Genomic DNA, 20,835 nt, shown 5'->3' on the forward strand with positions numbered 1-20,835 from the left:
CCATATAAGTACTGAGCAGCGTATGGGTATTGATGGGATTTTAGTGAAGTTATTTCATGGCTTGGAATGATCTCCGAAATCCTACTTATGCTTCCTTGTACTGTTTGAAGCCTAAAAGCATCTGATGCCAGATTAGCTAGAAATCATAAGAAATTGTAAGAGCTGATTTTATCTTTCACAGAAAAAACTTTTTTGTTGGGGTTTTAGAGATAAGTGTCTTAGAGATCAGATTCTAATTATTGAGGCTAGGTTGGGTTGACTTCTTTTGGAGCAAAAGTGACATCCAGTGGTGAGAGAGGTTATCAACTAATCATAGGTATACCAGAAAGGGGAGGAGGTGATTTTTTTTTTTTTTTAATTTTATTTATTTATTTTTGGCTGTGTTGGGTCTTCGTTTCTGTGCGCGGGCTTTCTCTAATTGCGGCGAGCGGGGGGCACTCTTCATCGCGGTGCGCGGGCCTCTCACTGTCGCGGCCTCTCTTGTTGCGGAGCACAGGCTCCAGACACGCAGGCTCAGTAGTTTTGGCTCACGGGCTTTGTTGCTCTGCGGCATGTGGGATCTTCCCAGACCAGGGCTCAAACCCATGTCCCCTGCATTGGCAGGCAGACTCTCAACCACTGCACCACCAGGGAAGCCCAGGAGGTGATATTTTAAGAAACGTGCGAAGTAACCTTTCATCAGTATTGACCTAGGATGAATGTTTTTCCTACTGAAATAACTGCCAAATTATGGGGGTGAATATAGTAAACACCTGTTTTACTTTTAAAAATGTGACCTGTGGATAATGGTTTTAAGTTGCAGGAAATTGTTAAACTCAATTCAGTAAAAATTATGACCCAGAGCTGTCCCATTATGTGGAGCACTGCCCTGTAGGCTTACAACTTTACCTCAATTAAAGTGGAAAAGCAGATAGTACATGTGACATAGAAATACTGTAAAAAGTATATAAGTATGTATAATTTTAGGGCTGGGGGATCTTAGCATTCAGATAGTTTTTACAGATTTGAAAACTGAAGTGGTAGGGAGCCAAGATCATTGACTAGTTAGGAACGCTGTGACTAAAGTCTACATTTTTCTATTCTTAATCCTGTGCTTTTTCTGCACTGTTAACTCTTTTAATTTCCCCCTTTCTTTGATTCGAGATACTTTACTGCTTTTCTCTTCATTATAACCATAATCCACATGAGTCTTATTTCCTGTGGCAGAATGATCACTATAAAATTAATTTTTAAAACTCAAAACCCTTCTCCCATTCAAGTTAAATATAGTGCTTCTGTATGAAACTGTTGGCTATAAGATTACATAAATATTATTCGTAAAATTGCAACAGACTTTTTTAAGTTTCTTAGATGACAAAGATCATAACTTTCTTGTGTAGTAAGACTTCAATTAAGTCACAAAATATTAACTCTAGGGCGGAAATCATAGTCCTTTAGAGTTACTTTCCTGTGAGAGGTTCTTACAACTGGGGAGTAGCAGCTTTATTTTTTTTTCCCCAGGCTAGGTAAGATGGCTTCATTTACAGCTCCAACCTCCTAAGCACAGAGATTATGTCATTTCTGGTAAGTGTTTTTAGGTAGAGTCTTTGTTCAATGATATTTTGCTGTGTTGATTTGTTTGGAAAAGTTGGACCGGGTATCTTGAGTTGGAATGTCCTTCTGTAATTGATGACTTCTCTGTATGTTGTTCCCCACACTCTGTTGAAATGTGAGTATGAAGAGAGATCTCTTGGTATGAGGACAATGAGTTGTGCTTTTCCTTTTGAGGTGCTTGAAATGAGAACTTGTTATTTTTATTCTAAGGTATATCTCTAAAATAATTCTTGGTTAGATGTTATGAACGGTTTTGAGAAAGAAATGAACCATAGTCTTGAAGTTATAAAATATCTATTGAATATGCTGTGTGGCCTGGCATTATGTTATACACCGAGGGGAAAATAGAAGCCATGATTAATTCCTGCCCTTGATGACCATATAATCTAATTGGAGAAATAAAATAGCATGCAGTACCTAAAGAATCTATTAGTCATTTCCATGTGATCTGTGTGGACACTAAAGTTTGAGAACTACTGTGCTAGAGAGAAGAAAGCCTTAAGACAGGGAGACTAGTCAGGAAGCTATTTATAATAATCTTAAAATGAGGTAAGAAGTCTGGAATTTGGGCTTGCAATATAGAATGAAGGTGAAGGATGACTCCTAGAAGTATTCCAAAGGAAAAAATGAACAGAATATAGTGCTAAATAAGAAGAAAGAGAAAAATACAAAGTATTTTAGCTATGAGAGGATACAGAGGAGTTGTCATGATGGAATAAAGACCATGTGTCAGTTGAGCAGAAAGAGAAGATACATTTGACTAAACACATGTCAGGTATGAACTGATGGTAGTGCATCCATATAGACTTTTTTTTTTTTTTTTTTTTGGCTGCACTGTGCAGCATGTGGAACTTCCCTGACCAGGGATCAAACCCGTGCCCCCTGCAGTGGAAGCACAGAGTCCTAACCACTGGACCGCTAGGGAAGTCCTGTCCTAGACTGTTAAGTGAAGATATCATGTAGATTAACAGAAATAATGGAATGTAAAGCGTGGAGATCAGTAATTCAGCTTAGGGATGTATAATTAGACACTTGAGATTTTGAGAACTGTTGAAGAATAAAAGGACTAAGAACTAAGTTGACTTGGAAAGAGGAGCTGGATTTAGTAGAGGAATGGTCATAGAAGTAGAAGCTATAGTATGGTGTTATAGAAGCCACAGGAAAAGAAAGGAATCAAAGGTAAATGGTCGTTATTATTAAAGAGAGTTCATTGAATTTGGCTAGAAGGTGATAAAAGGAAAATTTCAGCTTTGATTCTTGCATCAGTATTCTTTTGATTTTTCTTTAACTCTTTTGTGTTGTAATGTGTGTAACACTAAGGCATCCATTTGATAGACCTGTGATTGTATTGGACTGATAAAATCAAAATTACAATCATTTCTTACAGCCACTTTGTCCTGTGGACTTTCATTTCTTTCAGTAGAATATCATTCTTCCAGTTACTTTGTCTTCAAACCTTTGATTCATCCTAAGGGCTCCCTTTCCCCAAATATAATCAGTCACTGTATTCGTTTCCTAGGTCTGCTATAACAAATTACTACAAACTGTGTGGCTTAAAACAACAAATTTATAATCTCACAGTTCTGGAAGTTAGAAGTCCAAAATCAAGGTGCTGATAGGGCCATGCTCCCTCCAAAGGCTCTGGGGAAGGATCTGTTCCATGCCTCTCTCCTAGCTTGTGGTGGTTGCTAGCAATCCTTGGTGTTCCTTGGCTTGCAGACACATCACTTCAGTCTGTGCCTCTCTCTTCACGTGGTGTGTGTCTGTCTCTGTATCCAGATTTTTCCCTTTTCCTAAGGGCACAAGTCAATATTGGATTTAGGGCCCACCCTAATCCAGTATAACCTCATCTTAACTTTACCCTTTTTTCAGATAAGGTCACTCTGGAGTGTTTTCCAACACCAAGAACCAATTATCTAATTCTCTGGACACCAACTGGGTGCCAATAATTCAATTAAATTCTGACACTACATCAGATTCCACAAATTAAAGGGTTCAGCCTCAAGACTAACTCCATGTCAGGTGTCAGGTCCTTAGCCATCTGCACTGCTGACCAATGACTATAAATTGGGGTACCCATAACACCCCCCACCCAGGTTCATAGAACTCAGGAAAACATTTTACTTGTATTTACTGGTTTATTAGAAAGGATACAACTCAGGGACAGCCAAATAGAAGAGATGTATAGGGCGAGGTATGGAGGGGGAGGGGTGCCCTCTCTGGGAGTGCCACCCTTCTAGCAAATCAATGTATTCACTATCCTGGAAGCTTTCCAGGTATCCTTGTTCAAGAGTTTTTAATAGATATCAATCTCCAGTACTGCCACTCCCAGAAGTGGAGGGTGGAGAGTGGGAGGTGGGAATAGTGCTGCAAGTTCCTACCTTCTTACCACTTGGTCTTTCTAGTGACTAGCTCTATTTTGAGATTACCTAGGGGTCCCACCCTAAGTTAACTCATTAGTATTAACTCAGGTATGATTGAAAAGGGCTGGTTATGAATAGCAAAAGATGCTCCTATGACTCAGGAAATTCCATGTGTTTTAGGAGCTCTGTGCCAGAAGCCCAGGGCAAAGACCAGATATATTTCTTCTTATATCATAGTCACATTCTGAGATTCTGAGTAAACATAAATATTTCGGAGACACTGTTCTACCCAGTACAGTCACTAGAGCCTGTGAATTCTTCCTTTATAATGTATCTCACGTTTTCCCCACCTCATTTCTTTTTATTCTTATTGCAACATCCTAGCTCAGACTCTCTTCACTATGAGGTTTCTCTATATTCGTTTAGGCAGTTTACTCAACAGATTTATTGAGAACCTACTGTGTATTATACCAGGTACTGTTTTATTCACAGGGATACAGAAATAAAGACTCTGCACTGAGGAGCTTATGTTGTAGTGGATGGGAGACACGGGGTAAAGGAACAAGTGTCAGGTGGAGATGCGTGCTAAGAGGAAAACTAAGGGGGATAGAGGGCATTTATATAGGTGATCAGAGAAGCCTCTGATAAAGTAACGTTTGAGCAGAGACCTCGGGGAAAGAAGGGGGAGGCCATATTTTGTATGTAGGGGAAGAATGTTCCAGAGGGAATAGAAAGTAAAAGAGGCAGGGGTCTGCTTGGTATGTTGAAGGAATACAAGGAGGGAGACCTGGGTAACTGGAATGGACAGAAGTAGTAGGAGGCTAGGTGATGTAGGGGCTTTTTTTGGGTTTTATTCTGAATGAGATAGGAACACACTGGAGAGTTTTGAATTGAGAAATGCTGTAATCTGAATTATATCTTCAGGAGAATCTCTGGCTGTTGTGTAGAGGGGCAAACAGGACTCAGGAAGACCACTTTTTGGTAGTTCAGATGAGAGATGTAGAGAGCTAGTAGCAGACTTGTGGTCAGATTCTGTATATTTTTAAAGGTAGAACTTACAATGGTTACAGGGTATTAAAGAGATAAATCAAAGATGCCTAAGATGTTGGGCTTGAGCACGTGGTTAAAATAGAATTGCTGTTTACTGACATGGGAAAGACCTTGGAAGGAACAGGTTTAGGGATAAAATAAAGATGCCTCTTTTGGACACATTAACTCTTTGAGATGCCCATTAGACTTCCAAGTGGAGATACTAAGCATTCTGGTGAATACATGAATCAGGGCTTCAGGGAAGAGGACTAGGCTAGAGATAAAGATTTGGGACTTACCGGCATGTAAGTGATACTGAAAGCAATGGGATTAAAAAATAAGGTCACCTAGAAAGTGAAGGAAGACAGAAAAGAACAGGTTTGAGTTTTGAGGAATTCCAGACTTTAGAAGTTGGGAAGTTAAGGAGGAGACTGAGAAGGAGTGGCCAATATGATAGGAAAAGAACCAAGAGAGTACTAGATGCCAAATGAAGAAAAATGCTTCAAGAAGGATTAGCTGTGTCGAATGACATTATAGTGTCGACGAAAAATTAATCAGGCGACCTAAGAAAGAATTGGAAAATTTTATTCAAGACAAAGTTGAGGGTTAAAACCCAAGAAGAGCATCTCAGAAAGCTCTGAGAACTGTTCCGCCCGTTAGAAGTCAAGATACAGTTTATATAAGCTTTTTGAGACAGAGGGCTGTACATTAAATGACCTATTATTGACAGTTTACAAAATCCAGATTTTAGTGCCATTGTGGTGGGTCATGTGACCCTTTATAATCTAGAAGGAATGTTCTCTTTTAAGGCATTGTCTTGCTGATGCTAGGAGAATGTTGCTGTTTATGGTTGAGCAGGTATTCCTGCTGATGGGGGAGGTATGGTCAATGCATAATGCAGATACACAAGGCACAGTGAGGGGAGAGGGGAGGCCAAAGCGCAGAGAAGAATTTTTATGTTTAAATTTTTCTTGTCTTGCCATAAATATGAATTTTATTTCACAGTGGTAAGATGATAAAATAGTAAGATGAAGACTAAGAATCCATTTGACTATATGGTAATTGTTGGTGGCTTTGTCAAGAGTTGTTTCTGTGGAGTAGTAGGTATGCAGGTCTGATTGAAATGGAGTATAGTTTGTCGAAGGAATTTTGTTGTGAAGAACAGAGAACTGGGGTAATAGCTAGCATTGTGGGAGCAAAGGCTTCCTTTAAGAAGGGAGAAATTATAGGATGATTCAGTAGCAAGGGGAAAATTGATGATGCAGGAGAAAGAGGGGGCAAATGAAGGGATGATATCTTTTAGTAGGCAGAAGGGCATTAGATTCAATTCAGAGAGGGAAGGGATAGAAACACAATGTATCTATTGTACCTGGAAAAAAGACAAAATATATGATTGTAAGTTCCTGATAAATTCATGGATGTAGTGGAAATTCTCTACTGATGGCTGCTGTTTTCTCAATGCAAAAAAGAATCTGGGTCACCAGCTCAGACTGTGAAGAGTGGAGGTCTAACAGATTTGAGAAGAGACAAGAAGTTGTGAAAGAATGTAAGAGTTTGGGAGAGTGATTGGATTAGGGAAATTAGTAGGATTTCCAGGTACCAATAGGGGGGCCCATTTGAAGTTAGTGCTGGTTAATTTAAGGTGAGACCGGTCAGAGTGTGTGTGTGTGTGTGTGTGTGTGTGTGTGTGTGTGTGTGTGTGTGTGTGTGTGTGTGTGTGTGTGTGTGTGTGTGTGTGTTAGAAGAAGAAGAAGGAGGCTTGGCTTGGGTCAAGATAATGAGGGTGCTGCAAAGAAATGATTATAATGTTAGGGTCTAAGGCATTCATTGGGTCTACTAGTCAACCAGCTATCCAGTTCTTTTGCTGCATTCTAACTCAGTTCCTGGCAAAGAGTAGTGCTCAGTAAATGGCTGGTTGTTTTTACAGTGATGAGGATGGGGCAACATTGTCCTGAACCCTGTCTTCAGGAAGCTTATCTCCAGATTTGCCTCTTAAGAGGCAAACTTCAGAGTCCATCCTATACACTGATACCATATTAATCTTTTCAAAACAATGCTTTCACCCATCAGTTCCCCTGCTGGAGAACCATCAGGGGAATCCACATTCCTATAGAATTACAGATTCTTCTTAATTCATTTCTTATCCTTTCTAAAAAAGCCTTTTCTCAAGATTTTGTATTTTATGACTGGAATTCCCTTCAGAAATCCCTGTATTTTGTATTAACTATGGTTAATATAGGGCCCAGTTAAGTGTGCACTCTGTGTGTGTGTGTGTATAAATATACATGCTTAAGATTTGAAGATGATAGTGAAAAAATTGGTATTTTACTACAATTTAAATGAGCAGTACAAATGGAGAAATAGAACTAGATTTTAAGATTGCAGCTTTATATAATCATATAATAATGAAGTATTAAGCATTTCGATCTTTAAAATGTCTGCTGTTAGTTGAACTAAAATACCTAAAAGGAGCATATGCTTTTGATAATGACAGACTAGGAAATATGTGGATCAGCTCTCCACATGAGAACTAGAAGAATCAGACAAAATATTTTTAAAAATATCTCCATGAAGGGCAGTGAAGAATTAAGAGGCCAAGATCCTGGAGAGATGGGAAACCTGGAGAGGTGAGCTCAGCATTTGGGGCTGCTTTTCCCTTAGAGGAAGCTGCCAGTTCTGGAAGAGACAGCTTGAGAGGCTGAGAAGTGAAGCAAAGCTTTTGACAACCTCATAGGGCTTGGGGACCAAAAATTGGAGTTCAGAATCTGCCAGAGAGAGGGTCTCAGGTCTGAGTCTACTAGTGCTGTGGGTTGAGACCATGAAGGGGGTATGCCCTTGGACTAAGAGTGAACTAACTGCAAATAGCCTGGCCCTTGCAAGTATTGAAGCACAGCTTCAGATCATCTGTCCTTAAAATTAGATTAAATTAACCCCTGTTGTTAGTGTTCCTAGCTGCCTGCAAGAAACAAATGTAAATCTGCTTTAAGGGAAACTAGCATTGTAGGCTTCAGTTATTTCCTCAGTTTTTAAAATGTAGTGTCTAGCTCTAAATAAAAAATAAACAGAGATACTACTGCACATCCATTAAAATGGCTAAAATCCAAAACACTGACAGAACCAAATGCTGGTAAGGATATGGAACAATAGAAACTTTCATTTATTGCTGGTGGGGTTGTAAAATGGTACAGCCATTTTGGAAGACACTTCGGCAGATTCTTACAAAGTTAAAATGTAGTCTGGCCATACAGTCCAGCAGTCATGCTCCTAGGTATTCATTCAGATGAGTTGAAAATGTATGTTCACACACATAAAAAAACTGCACACAAACGTCTGTATCAGCTTTATTCATTATTGCCAAAAGTTGGAAGCAAGCAATATGTCCTTCAGTAGGTGAAGGTTAAAAAACTTTGCTGTATCCATACAAGAGAATATTATCCAGTGACAAAAAGAAATGAGCTATTAAGCCATGCGAAGACATGGAAGAACCTTAAATGCATATTGCTAAATGAAAAAAGCCAGTCTGAAAAGACTATATATACTGAAAGATTTCAAATATATGACATTCTGGAAAAGGCAAAACTATGGAGACAAAAAAAATCAGTGATTGACAGTTTGTGGGGTAGGAAGTAGGGATGAATAGGTAGAGCACAGGGAATTTTTAGGGCAGTGAAACTATTCTGTATGGTACCGCAATAGTGCGTACAGGACAGTATGCATTTGACAAAACCATAGAACTGAACAACACAAAGAGTGACAATGTAAACTGGACTTTAGTTGATAATAATGTATCAGTATTGGTTTATCAATTTTAACAAATTTCTATTAATAATTTTAAAAATAGCTGCATGAGGAAATAACATTGAAAATCAAGAGAAGTAACAATCAATATAAAGAAACCCCCCATAGGGGATCCAGGTAATGGAGTTATCAGATACAGAATTTAAAATTACCGTGTTGTAGATGCTCAGAAATAAATGCTTGAGAATTGATCAGTAAACTAGAAGACATTTTTTAAAATGGCAGGCTTAGAACTAAAAAACACAGTAACTGAATTATGAACTCTGTGTATAGATTTAACAGCATCCTCATCTGCCTCCGCAAGGCATGAGCAGAAATCAATGAAGCAGAGGTAATACAATAGAGAAAATTTAACTTGCCAAGAGCTGATCAATCTGAAAAGATTGATAAAATGGCTTCTCCCCAAACTCCTCATAAAGTAGGTAGGTAGGTAGATGAATAAACACAAATGGACAATATAATGAATGAAAAAGGGGTATCACTATACATCTTATAGATATTAAAACAAAAAGACTATTACAAGAACAACTGTGTTAATTATGCAATGTTGATGAAATGAACAAATTCCTTGAACATCTCAACAAAACTAATACAAGAATAATTAGGAAATCTAAATAGTCCTGTATCCATTAGGGAAATGGACTCCTTAATTTAAAACCTTCCATAGAGAAAATTTGGTATTTATATATATATATTGCAAAATGATTACCACAATAAGTCTAGTTAACATCCATTACCATATATAGCTACAGAATTTTTTTCTTGTAATGAGAACTTTTAAGATATCGCTCAGTAACTTTCAAATATTGCAATGCGTATCATTAACTATAGTCACCATGCTGTACTTTACATCCACAGAACTTATTTATTTTATAACTGGAAGTTTGTACCTTCTGACCTCCTTCACCCATTTCACCCAGCCCCCAGTCCCTGCCTCTGGCAACTGCCAGTCTGTTCTCTGTATCTTTGATCTTATTTATTTTTTTTTTTTTTTAAAGATTCCACATGTAAGTGAGATTATGTGGTATTTTTTCTTTCTCAGTCTGGTTTATTTCACTTAGCAAAATGCCCTTAAGGTCCATCCATGTTGTCACAAATGGCAAGATTTTCTTCTCTTTTATGGCTGAATAATATTCCAGTGTGTATATCACATCTTCTTTATCCATTTATCCATTGATGGATACTTAGGTTGCTTCCATGTCTTGGCTGTTGTAAATACTGCTGCAATGAACATGGGGGGTGCATATGCCTTTTCAAGTTAGTGTTTTTGTTTTTTTTCACTAAATACCCAGAAGTGGAATTGCTGGTAGTTCTATTTTTAATTTTTTGAGGAACCTTCGTGTTATTTTCCATAGTGGCTGCATAAATTTACATTCCCACCGACAGTGCGTGAGAGTTCCCTTTTCTCCACATTCTCACCAACACTTGTTGTTTCTTGTCTTTTTGAGAATAGCCATTCTGACAGTTGTAAGGTGATAATCTCATTGTGGTTTTGACTTGCATTTCTGTGATGATCAGTTCTTTCTTTACATACACAATTAGAAAATAAAATATATACCATTTACATTAGCATAAAAAATATAAAATATTTAGGAACAAATCTAATAAAAGATAGGCAAATATTGCTAAGAAAAACTAAAGAAGACCTAGATAAAGGGAAACTATACCACGCTTGATTTGAAAGACTCAATATTATTAAGATGTCAGTTCTTCCCAAACTGATCTGTAGATTGAATGCAGTCCTAATCAAAATTTCATTAGTTTTCCTTGTGGAAATTGGAAAGTAGATTCTAAAATTCATATGAAAGTACAAAGGACTAGAACAACCAAGGCAATCTTGAAGAAAAATAACAAAGCTGGAGGACTTAACACTACTAGGTATCAAGATTTACTTTAAGCTACAGTCATTAAAACAGTGTGGTATCGGCATAAGGATAGACAGACAAATGGAACAGAATACAGTCCAGGAATAGTATATGAACACCTGACTTACCACAAAGTACCACTGCCTTTCAATAGGGAAAGGATAGTCCTTTAATGATGTGGAGTCAATTGGTTATCATTAACCCAACCTAATTAGATAAAAATGAACCACAGACCCAAATGTGACAAGTAAAAAAATAAAGCTGCTAGAAAAAAACTTGGGGAGAAAATCTTAAGATCTTGGGATAAGTTTTTTTAAACAGGACATAAAAAGCACTAACTGTAAAAGATATGGTTGATAATTTGGATTTTATTACAATTAAGGACTTCTTTTTATAACACGACACTCTTATGGGAAAAAATGTTACCACACACTGAGAGAAGGTCAATCTGCAACACAAATATCTGACAAAGGATTCGTATTCTGAATATATAAAGAACTCCTACAAATAAGAAACAGATTACTCAAAAAAAATTTTTTTTAAACAGGCAAAAGACTAAGACAACACTTCACAAAAAAAGGAAATCCAGATGGTCAGTATGCATAAGAAAAGGTAATCACCCTCATTAGCTAACAGGAAAATGCACATTAAAGCTACAGTGACATATTATTCTATTCCACCAGAGTAGCTAAAATTTTCAAAGACCGACCACACCAAGTGTTGGTAAGGATGTAGAGCAATTAGAACTGTTGTATATTGCTGGTGGGCCTGTAATTAGTAATTAGTTAGAACCACTTTAGAAAACTGACAGTTTTTACTAAAGATAAAACATATGTATACTGTATGACTCATTCCTGGGTATATACTCAAAGAGAAATGAGGACATATATCTACCAAAAGCATATTCAGGAATGTTCATAAAACTTGATTCATAGTAGCTTCAAAGTAGAAAACAATTCAAATTCTTATCAGTAGGAGAAGGGATAAAATATAGTGTGTTTGTAAAATGGATAACAGCATAACAGTAGAGAGGAACTGTGACATGCAATAACATGGCTTAGTCATAGGGATAAAATGTTGAACAACCACCAAAAAATCCAGAAACAGAAGTGTATATAGTGTATGATTTCTTTGATGTGGGCGGGTGAATGAATAGACAGAGTCCTGAGTCACCTGTACATATATACATACTTGTGCTAATAAAGGACAGAAGGGTGGTTCCTGGGCCAGGGTAGGCGATGAATGAGCTATACCCGTAAGCAGTAACATGAATAAATCTCGCAGTATTGAGTGAAAGAAAAAAGCCATCTGTAAAAGAATGTGCACTGTGACTCCATTTGTATGCAGTTCAAAAATACACAAAACTACAGCTTTGGAAGTAAATTAGTTGGTTACCTTTTCAGAGGACAGAGGGGGTAGAGATTGAAAGGAGGGAAGGGTAGGGGCCCTTTTGGTACGGCAGTGCTCTTGACCTGTGAGGTAACAACACCAGCATTTGCTTCGTGGTTTTACATTTTGCTTTACATTTACATTATGTGCATTTTTCTGTAAGCCTGTTATACTTAGGTAAAGAGTGAGAAACCAGAAATCTAAAAGGTCTGGAGCTACTAAGTGATGGTCAACATTTATAGGTGTTTTTCTGTAAAAAAAAAATAAATAAATAAAAACGACCTGTTTATAAAACTGAAAAAGTGTTACCTTTTTTCATTTACTACTTTTGCATTATACATAGATTTTTCCATATTAGAAAATTTTTCCTTTGTGAAGTTTAAATTTTTTTCTTTTTAATATTTAGAAAGGCATGCTTTCAAACTGAGATGCATCCATAATCAATCTTATCTGTCTGATCCTTTAATTTACTACTTTGGTAGCAATTTATCAGTTGCAAACATGCTTTTAAATTTTAAATTTATAGTTGTTTTAAACCCATGATAATCTTCTGGGAAAATGAACAGTCATGATTATGAGGTGACAGGTAAACTCATTAGTAAAATTTGACTCCTTCCCTTCCTAGATTTTTTATTTGCACAATTTCCTTATTGATATCAATTTTCTGGTTTGACATTTATAATGGTTCTGTTTGTCACGTTGAGGATATGAGGTAGATCTGTGTTTTATTATCTTTAAAATTTTTAGTAAGCATCATATCTACTAATCTTTGCTCCTAGTATTCCCTGAAAATACTCGTCTCTAAGTAAAATTTTTTTGGTGAGTAAAATATTCACTATATAGCTTTGTTCAAATAGGAGAGTATGTATTACCATACTTGCTCATATTAATTGTTTCTCTTTTTCTAGAGAAAATCTCTCCATGAAAACAAGTTGAAGAGAATGCAGGAAAAGGTAGAAGTCTTGGAGGCAAAGAGAGAAGAATTAGAAACAGAAAATCAGGTGTTAAATAGGTAATGTGTTTGTGTGTATACATACCCCATGTGGCTATTTCGATATTATACAACTTTGTTTGAGTATAATGCACTTGGGTTTCTTTTAAAATATACATTGAAAAGAATTCTAAAACTATGCATTAGACTCCTAATTCATTATCTTTGCTTTTTTTTTCTGATTGAATGTTTCTTCAAACCAAAAGGTCTTTAACACATGCATTTGTATTACAGCTGGGACTGACAGGAGAGGTCAGTCACTGGCTTTGGTAGCCAGGAGTGGTGTGAATCCTTGCTGCTGAGACGAGACAGTTTAGTGATTACAAGTTCTAAAATTGTGGCCACAACTTTGAATCAAAGTTCAGTTTTTTTATTTTTTGGTATGGAAAATATTGGGCAGTAGCTTCTCGTTTTTCATTTACATCCAAGCACAGCTAATGATCTGCATCATTAGCATTTTTGAGCAGAGAAGATTTACCATATTAAGATAGTGGTAGTGGCAGTGTATGACCCATGTGATTCAAGTTAATAAAATCTTTTCAAATTCAGGTAATTAGTAGTTGTCTTCAGCATTTAGACAGTATCAGACTTTTCTGTAATGGGAATTGCCTGTATAGCAAGCAGTGATGTTTTTTTATAATGTGCACTGGTCTTCTTGGGTATAATTATTACCAAAATGTGAACAGTTGTGTTTTTTTTAGAACATCCAAGAGGTTTCTAGACTGTGGAATAAATGCCAACTTTATAATACTCTCTGTTCCAAAGTAAGAAGCCACCAAATTCATTCTAAAACAAAATTCAACTTAATATTTCAAAATGAATGGTTATGGAGGAGGTGTTACCAATTCAAGATTGGGCAGCTATGGCACAGATGGCCTAGAACTTCGAATGGTTTTGAAACTATATTTGATTACTGGTGTGATTAATCGTCAGGAAATTTATGTCCAAAAAGGTGGTGATCTGTGAAAATTGACCATATTTCACCTACAAAAATGGCATTCATAAGATTCAACCTAGGGCTTCCCTGGTGGTGCAGTGTTTAAGAATCTGCCTGCCAATGCAGGGGACACGGGTTCGAGCCCTGGTCCAGGAAGATCCCACATGCTGTGGAGCAACTAAGCCCGTGTGCCACAACTACTGAGCCTGTGCTCTAGAGCCCGTGTACCACAACTACTCAGCCTGCACTCTAGAGCCCGTGCGCCACAACTACTGAAGCCCTAGAGTCTGTGCTCTGCAACAAGAGAATGCACTGCAATGAGAAGCCCACATACTGCAATAAAGAGTAGCCCCCCCCAAAAAAGAGTAGCTCCCACTCACTGCAACTAGAGAAAGCCCACATGCAGCAATGAAGACCCAACACAGCCATAAATAAACAAACAAACAAATAATTCCCTTTAAAAAAAAAGATTCAACCTGGCATTTTCTCTATTTCTATTTGATTCCTGCAGTAAAATAAGGCACCCTTTTGGTTTAAGGAGTCTCCTTTTAGTTTTAGGATTCATGGGTTGGTGGAGTAAAGTGGAAATGAAAGTAAAAGTATCAAAAGATTTTTAATCTTTGATTAATTGGCAAATAAAACTTTAAAATCAGTTGATAGCCTGCAGGGCCAACAATAACGTATATAATTAAGATGTCATATCATGTTTCTGTTTATCTTTCTAGATAAACCAAATTTTATGTGTATATTATATATAGATAAATCTTATAATTTAGAAATTCTTTTCTTCCAATTAAAATTATGTTCTATGACTCATACCGTTCTTCAATAGAATGTAACTGTATTAAACAACAGAAACACTTTTTCTTTTTAAGACAAAATGTTCCATTTGAAGAACATACAAGGCTTCAAAAAAGACTAAAGGATATACAGAGAAGACATAATGAATTTCGAAGTTTAATTTTGGGTCCTAACATACCTTCAACAGCATCCATCAATCCTGGAAGCTTTCAGTCACCAACTGTGATTCCAGGCATGGAACTATCCTTTCCTCCTCATATGCAGGTATGAGCATTTATTTTAGGGAAGAAAGTTAGATAAATATTTCCATACGTTTTTACCTCTTTAAATAGTTAAAAACCTAAATCTTTACCAGAAAAGTCTGCTGAGAGGCATAGTGGATTTGAGTCTATCCTATCCTTTAGCGATGGTGCTACGAGTAAAGTCTCCTGTTGGGCAGTTGAAAGGAAGAAGCTTAACTGATAAGTCTTTGAATAACTGTTGAGTTTGTAGTCACTCATACAATGCTAATTACTACCAACATTTACGCAAATGTACTGCACTATGTATTTTCCATACAATATTTAATCCTAATGAAAAATGCTTTGAGGGAAGGTATTGGTATTCCCAATTTGCAGGTGAGGAAGCTGAGTCAGAGAGGTGAAGTGACTTGACTAAGGTCATAGCTAAGTGAGAGTTGAATTTCATACCTAAATCTAATCCCAAAACCTGAGATGGTTCTACTTTATCAGATCCCTGAGATGTTGATGGAATCAAATTGATTGGATGATTTTCAGAAGATGAACTGTTATTAAGCAATGACATTTTGTAATGTTGAAAGCACTGAAGATTTTTAATGTTGTAAGTCACCGAATTGAATCTCAAACGAAGTGCTTTGTTTATATAATAAACTGCTATTAAACTCTCATCACATTAGAAAGTTGCCATATAAGTACAGCTGGGCCCTACATTACTGTTATCTAATTCACTCCCTGGTGAATTTTACACCTAGAGAGGAACAGACTTCGGGTTTTTGCTGAAGGCTACAGCCAGAGGCAGGAGAGAAGCAAGGACTAGTTGGTAGTCTAGACCATGCTGGTGTTCTTAGACTGCTAAAATGGTCATCCTTTTCTTGCCAGGTGTTGCAGGCCTGAATAAAAGAGGCACTGAGGCCACTGCCTAACGGTTATTTTTCCACCAGTTTTTCTAAGTCTTTTTTGGTGTGCTTTTTCTTTTCTTTTTTTTCCCCTCTTTCTGTGCTTTTAAGGAGGAGCAGCATCAAAGAGAACTCTCTCTACTTCGCAAAAGACTAGAAGAACTAGAAACAACACAAAGAAAACAACTAGAGGAACTTGGATTTCCTGGGGAATGATTTTCTTGGAGAAAAGGCAGATCAAAAGGGATGAAATCAGTGACTCAATAAGGCTTGAAGTTTTAACGTATGTGGTATTTAGATACTTCATTACTGTTTGCCAAAACACTTGAATATGCCTCAAGAGAAGGTACCAGTACATGATGTATTGAATGAATGTCAGGATTTTAGGGTTATACTAATGATAAGTGAAGCACTAAAGCAGCTTCAGAGATACTTAGAATATTATTGACAACCCTTTGAGAATGTGAAATAAATGAATAAAAGGAACTCATTAGGGAATCAAGTTTTTAAATTATTTTATTAATCTTACTTTGTTGAATTTTTTGGCATTTTGCCTAAAACATGCCCATCTTGAATTCCCTCTTCCTCTTCTTTGAGATGCTTGGCAATAACAGGGTCAGTGAACATTTTCTGGTTTACTATATATGAGTTATAAACCTCTAGTTCTTGAAAAATGACAATTTTAAAGTTAGTATAAAAAAATAAGATATCTAGATATATATTATAAAACACTACCTTTTCTAAAAGCTGTGTGCACATAATTTATTAAAGAACTTAACATTTTTCTAACTGCATTGTTTTGTGTTTAATTTTGTTTTAACCATACAGTGTAGAAGATCTCACTAATTTTGGCTTCGTTGGGTTAGGATTGATAGGAAATAACAAAGTACAAATTAAATCCTGTGGCTGTATAAAACAAGGGCCATTCATTGTAAAACTTGCACCCAGTGGGGTCCCTTTAGAAATATTGCTGGTTTTTAACTTTTCCTCCTCCTGTTTTGGATCTAACCAAACTGTTATAAATGTTTTATTTCTGTGGCTGCATTGGGTCTTCGTTGCTGCGTGTGGGCTTTCTCTAGTTGCAGGAGCAGGGACTACTGTTCATTGCAGTGCGTGGGCTTCTCATTGCGGTGGCTTCTCTTGTTGTGGAGCACGGACTCTAGGGGCGCGGGCTTCAGTAGTTGTGGTGCACGGGCTTAGTTGCTCCGCAGCATGTGGGATCTTTCTGGACCAGGGCTCGAACCCGTGTCCCCTGCATTGGCAGGTGGATTCTTCACCACTGTGCCACCAGGTAAGTCCCCATTTGCTTTTTGGTTTTTTTAAATTTTATTTATTTATTTATTTATTTTTGCTGTGTTGGGTCTTCGTTTCTGTGCGCGGGCTTTCTCTAGTTGCGGCGAGCGGGGGCCACTCCTCATCGCGGTGCATGGGCCTCTCACTCTTGCGGCCTCTCTTGTTGTGGAGCACAAGCTCCAGACGTGCAGGCTCAGTAGTTGTGGCTCACGGGCCTAGTTGCTCCGTGGCATGTGGGATCTTCCCAGACCAGGGCTCGAACCCGTGTCCCCTGCATTGGCAGGCAGATTCTCAACCACTGTGCCACCAGGGAAGCCCCCCCTCCCCCTTTTGCTTTTTTATGTAACATTTTTAAGGCATTCTGCTGGAATAACTTCACGTCAACAAGGCAAAGCTCAAGTCTGCCGGACTAAGTGGAATGTTCATTATCCAGTAGTCCTCACATTCAAAAGTCAAAGTTAATTGATAGTGGAGGCCAGGAGTGAAATTGCACAGCCTTAACATCATTTAGAAGAAACTAGATTTACTTACTATATATATAGCTGCTAATTTACAGAGCGTATCCAGTGACACTTTGTTTTTGAAAAATAATTAATTTCCATGGAGCCACTCAGAATTTAAAAATCTATTATAACTAGAAATTTTGAAGGAGGAAAAAGACAAAAACAGTCCACATTTACATCAAAATGTTTATTTTTGGATATAGACATTTAAAACATTCATCTCCAAGAACGGCTTCAATCAGGTATACAATAAGAAATAGACTTTAAATCCCTAATACAGAAAAAGGTAACAGAATTAATTTTTAAATGCTGCTGTAGACACTAGTGTTAGAAAAAGAAAGTTGTTTATAAATGGTTTTGCACCAAAAAAATATGCAAAGAAACTTGAAAATAGACAATGTTTGCCATTTGTTTCTCTGGTTGCTGTTTAATATAGACCCAGTGACTGATTGTCTTCAGCACACATCTAATTTGGCCATTTACTGCATTTGGCTAATGTGGTCCAGATAGTGCTCTTCACTGGAGGATTGACAAACACGCTACATACATTAGTGAATCTTCACACCACCTCAGTGAGGTAGGTTAGAAATATTATACAGAAATTGAGGCACAAAGAGGTAAGTGACTTGCCCAAAGTTCCCAGCAGCACAGTCCCTGGAAAAGAAGGTAAGTCTCCACACAGGACTCATGTGCCAGAGAGCTGGACAGGGACACCCTCATGTAGCATTTACTGAATACTTAGATAAAGCTGTAACTGATCCTTTGAGATTTCTTAGCATTTCTGTACCCTAAAGAAGGGAAGTCTTCTGGGCAACTCTCCTACCCTTGGCTCTCAACTCTCCTACTATTGTGAACCCCTTCACATCAAGACTATAGCAGCCTTAGATGGGGACCAGACCTCTCACCTTTATAAATAACCTATTTGGTAGTATTTTTGAGGTGTGTCCATTGGACAGATAATAGTCGAAAGCGACAGGATTGGGAAGGTGCCTATCAATCAGGGCAATAAATGCTTATTTTCTCTGATCAGTTTGTGAGGTGTCACCTCTCACCCTTTACCAGAGAGTGAGGCGCAAAAAGAACTGCATTCATTTAAGACAAACTCACATTTAAATCCTGATATCCCATACAGTGTTGGTAAATGATTTTAAGGAATGTGTGATCAATGTTTTATTTGCTACTTGAAAAAATTTCTTTCCTCAATCTGGGATTTCGAGCACCAAGGGTAAAGGTGCCACAAGGAAAGTTTGAGAGTTGCCAATTACACTTTTTACTTCTGGTTTAATAGAAGGAAAACACAGTGGTATTAAAGTTGGTCATGAGCAGCAAAAATTCAGGAATAAAAAATCAGCAATAAAAAGACTACAGTATAACTAGATAGGGAATTCTTTTAAAAAAAGGCATGAATAAAACAGGTTTTTTTAAACTCTTTCTCTTGTGAGGAATACTCTCAAAAAGTACATCGTAAGACTAAGATACCAAGTTGTATACTAATATTTTTCAGGCCATGGGCCTCAAATATATATATTCATATATAATACTCCAGTGTGAACAGCAATTTCATGAAATGTAAAATGTATTTTTTTTTTAATCACACACAAGTATTTATAACCACAGGGTTCACCAGAAATCTAAAGCAAGGAGATAGTAATATAGAGATGTAGGATTAGAGGAGTGAGTTACTCTTCCACAGACAGTTCTGATCGAAGTGTTTAGACAGAAAGAAGCTACTGATTTTTTTTTTTTTTTTACAATAGCCAACCTGTCCACTATCAAATACATTTAATATGAAAAAAATAAAATGAAGAAAACGTACATACTTTAAAGTGTCTGGGTAAAATGCTGTCGCATTTAAAGAAGCCTACTCCCTCTCCTTGCTCTAGAGTTCCTTAGTGAAATGGAGGCGAGTTTGATGGAGTACAGTCGGTGACCACTGAAAAAACACGAGCCCTTTCAAAATGTTGCAACACTGTTAGTTTTTGGTTTAAAAACACACACACACTCACAAATGCTAAGTGTACACACTACCAAATTCTGCGGTCAGCTTTTCCAAGAACTACCGGGGAAAGTTTCAATGCTGCAAGTCCTCAAGGTTGCCCTAACACCCCTACCTTGTTTCCAGATGACTCATTTCACATTTTGTTTTGATCACTGGCAATGTCCCTTGTCTGCAGAGGTGCAGTGTAGTCACAAGTGCTACACAGCTGTAGTTTTCAAACAAAACCACGTATATCATTGTGCTTAAGTGGAGACTGTAGTTACAATACCGACCCTTGCTTACTGGCCCTGTATTCTCTGTGAACAAGGAGGCTGTTTGTGACAACCACTCCAACTCTATGTACAGAAGCACTCCCACAGTACACACACAGGCACAGTGCTTGGTATGCTTTCTAAAAGCTGTGCATGTGCCTTGCTCTCTTAAAAAAGACAGTGCTCAAAGTGGAACCTATGTGCAAACTTAAAAAATTAACGACACAGAGTAGCTTAAGCAGCCATTTTGCTCCCAAGTCGTCTGAAGAACTTTACCAGATTAAGCCAGGCCCCAGAGTGCTTACATCCACTTGCATTTCTTCTTTTCATCAAATAAGACTTTTACATGCAAGAGTTGTTTCTGAGCTTCTTCCAGCCCTCGTTCTCTTTCTAGTTTATTTAGAATCTGTTGACAATTAGAACAGTTATTTTAGATATTGTGGTTTTAGCATTACAATTTTGTTTTTTTTTTTTTGCATTCCTGATGCTGTGAGTGGTAAAATCTGTATGAAACAGATGCCAACATTTTCTTCAATCATTTAATACTCACTTTGCAAGTTGTTTTGCTAAGTCATTATCACAGGATCAACAACGCTTAGGTTTAAAATAGAAGCTCACAAGAAATTCCAAACTATTTGCTTATAAATATAGGGCCAGAATTTCAAGGCCCTGTTTTATGCATTATGTTACAGCCATTCCAAGCACAGCAAGCATTCCTGGGCAGCCAACATGCAGGCAAGTATTTCTTCTTAAATGCAGCAGGCAGGGGCATCCTGGTCAGAGACGTCTACTTCCCTTCCCTTCCCTCCCCTCCCCTCCTGGGCAGTGTAGTCCCTCCTCTCCCCTCCCTTCCCCAGTGCTTCCCTTCTAACCCCTGACCCCTGGAAA

At 37.6% G+C, this 20,835-nt stretch overlaps 2 protein-coding genes across 4 annotated transcripts in view; one reads left to right on the plus strand and one right to left on the minus strand.

Moving 5' to 3' along the window:
• The window catches only part of CEP83 (centrosomal protein 83), a 113,458-nt gene extending 95,735 nt beyond the window's left edge, over positions 1-17,723 (plus strand). For all 3 annotated transcript variants that reach the window (XM_079937179.1, XM_079937178.1, XM_079937177.1), the window contains 3 exons: positions 12,946-13,049; positions 14,841-15,030; positions 16,013-17,723. In XM_079937179.1, the coding sequence (XP_079793305.1) occupies positions 12,946-13,049; positions 14,841-15,030; positions 16,013-16,117 (399 nt within the window). In that variant the 3' untranslated portion in view covers positions 16,118-17,723. The remainder of the gene's footprint in view (positions 1-12,945; positions 13,050-14,840; positions 15,031-16,012) is intronic.
• Positions 17,724-17,897: 174 nt separating this feature from the next.
• The window catches only part of PLXNC1 (plexin C1), a 141,882-nt gene continuing 138,944 nt past the window's right edge, over positions 17,898-20,835 (minus strand). The window contains exon 31 of the mRNA XM_079937189.1: positions 17,898-20,353. Coding sequence (XP_079793315.1) covers positions 20,249-20,353 — 105 coding nt within the window. The 3' untranslated portion in view covers positions 17,898-20,248. The remainder of the gene's footprint in view (positions 20,354-20,835) is intronic.

This window comes from Stenella coeruleoalba (assembly GCF_951394435.1).
Source record: "Stenella coeruleoalba genome assembly, chromosome: 11".
In the NCBI taxonomy this organism is placed as follows: domain Eukaryota; kingdom Metazoa; phylum Chordata; class Mammalia; order Artiodactyla; family Delphinidae; genus Stenella; species Stenella coeruleoalba.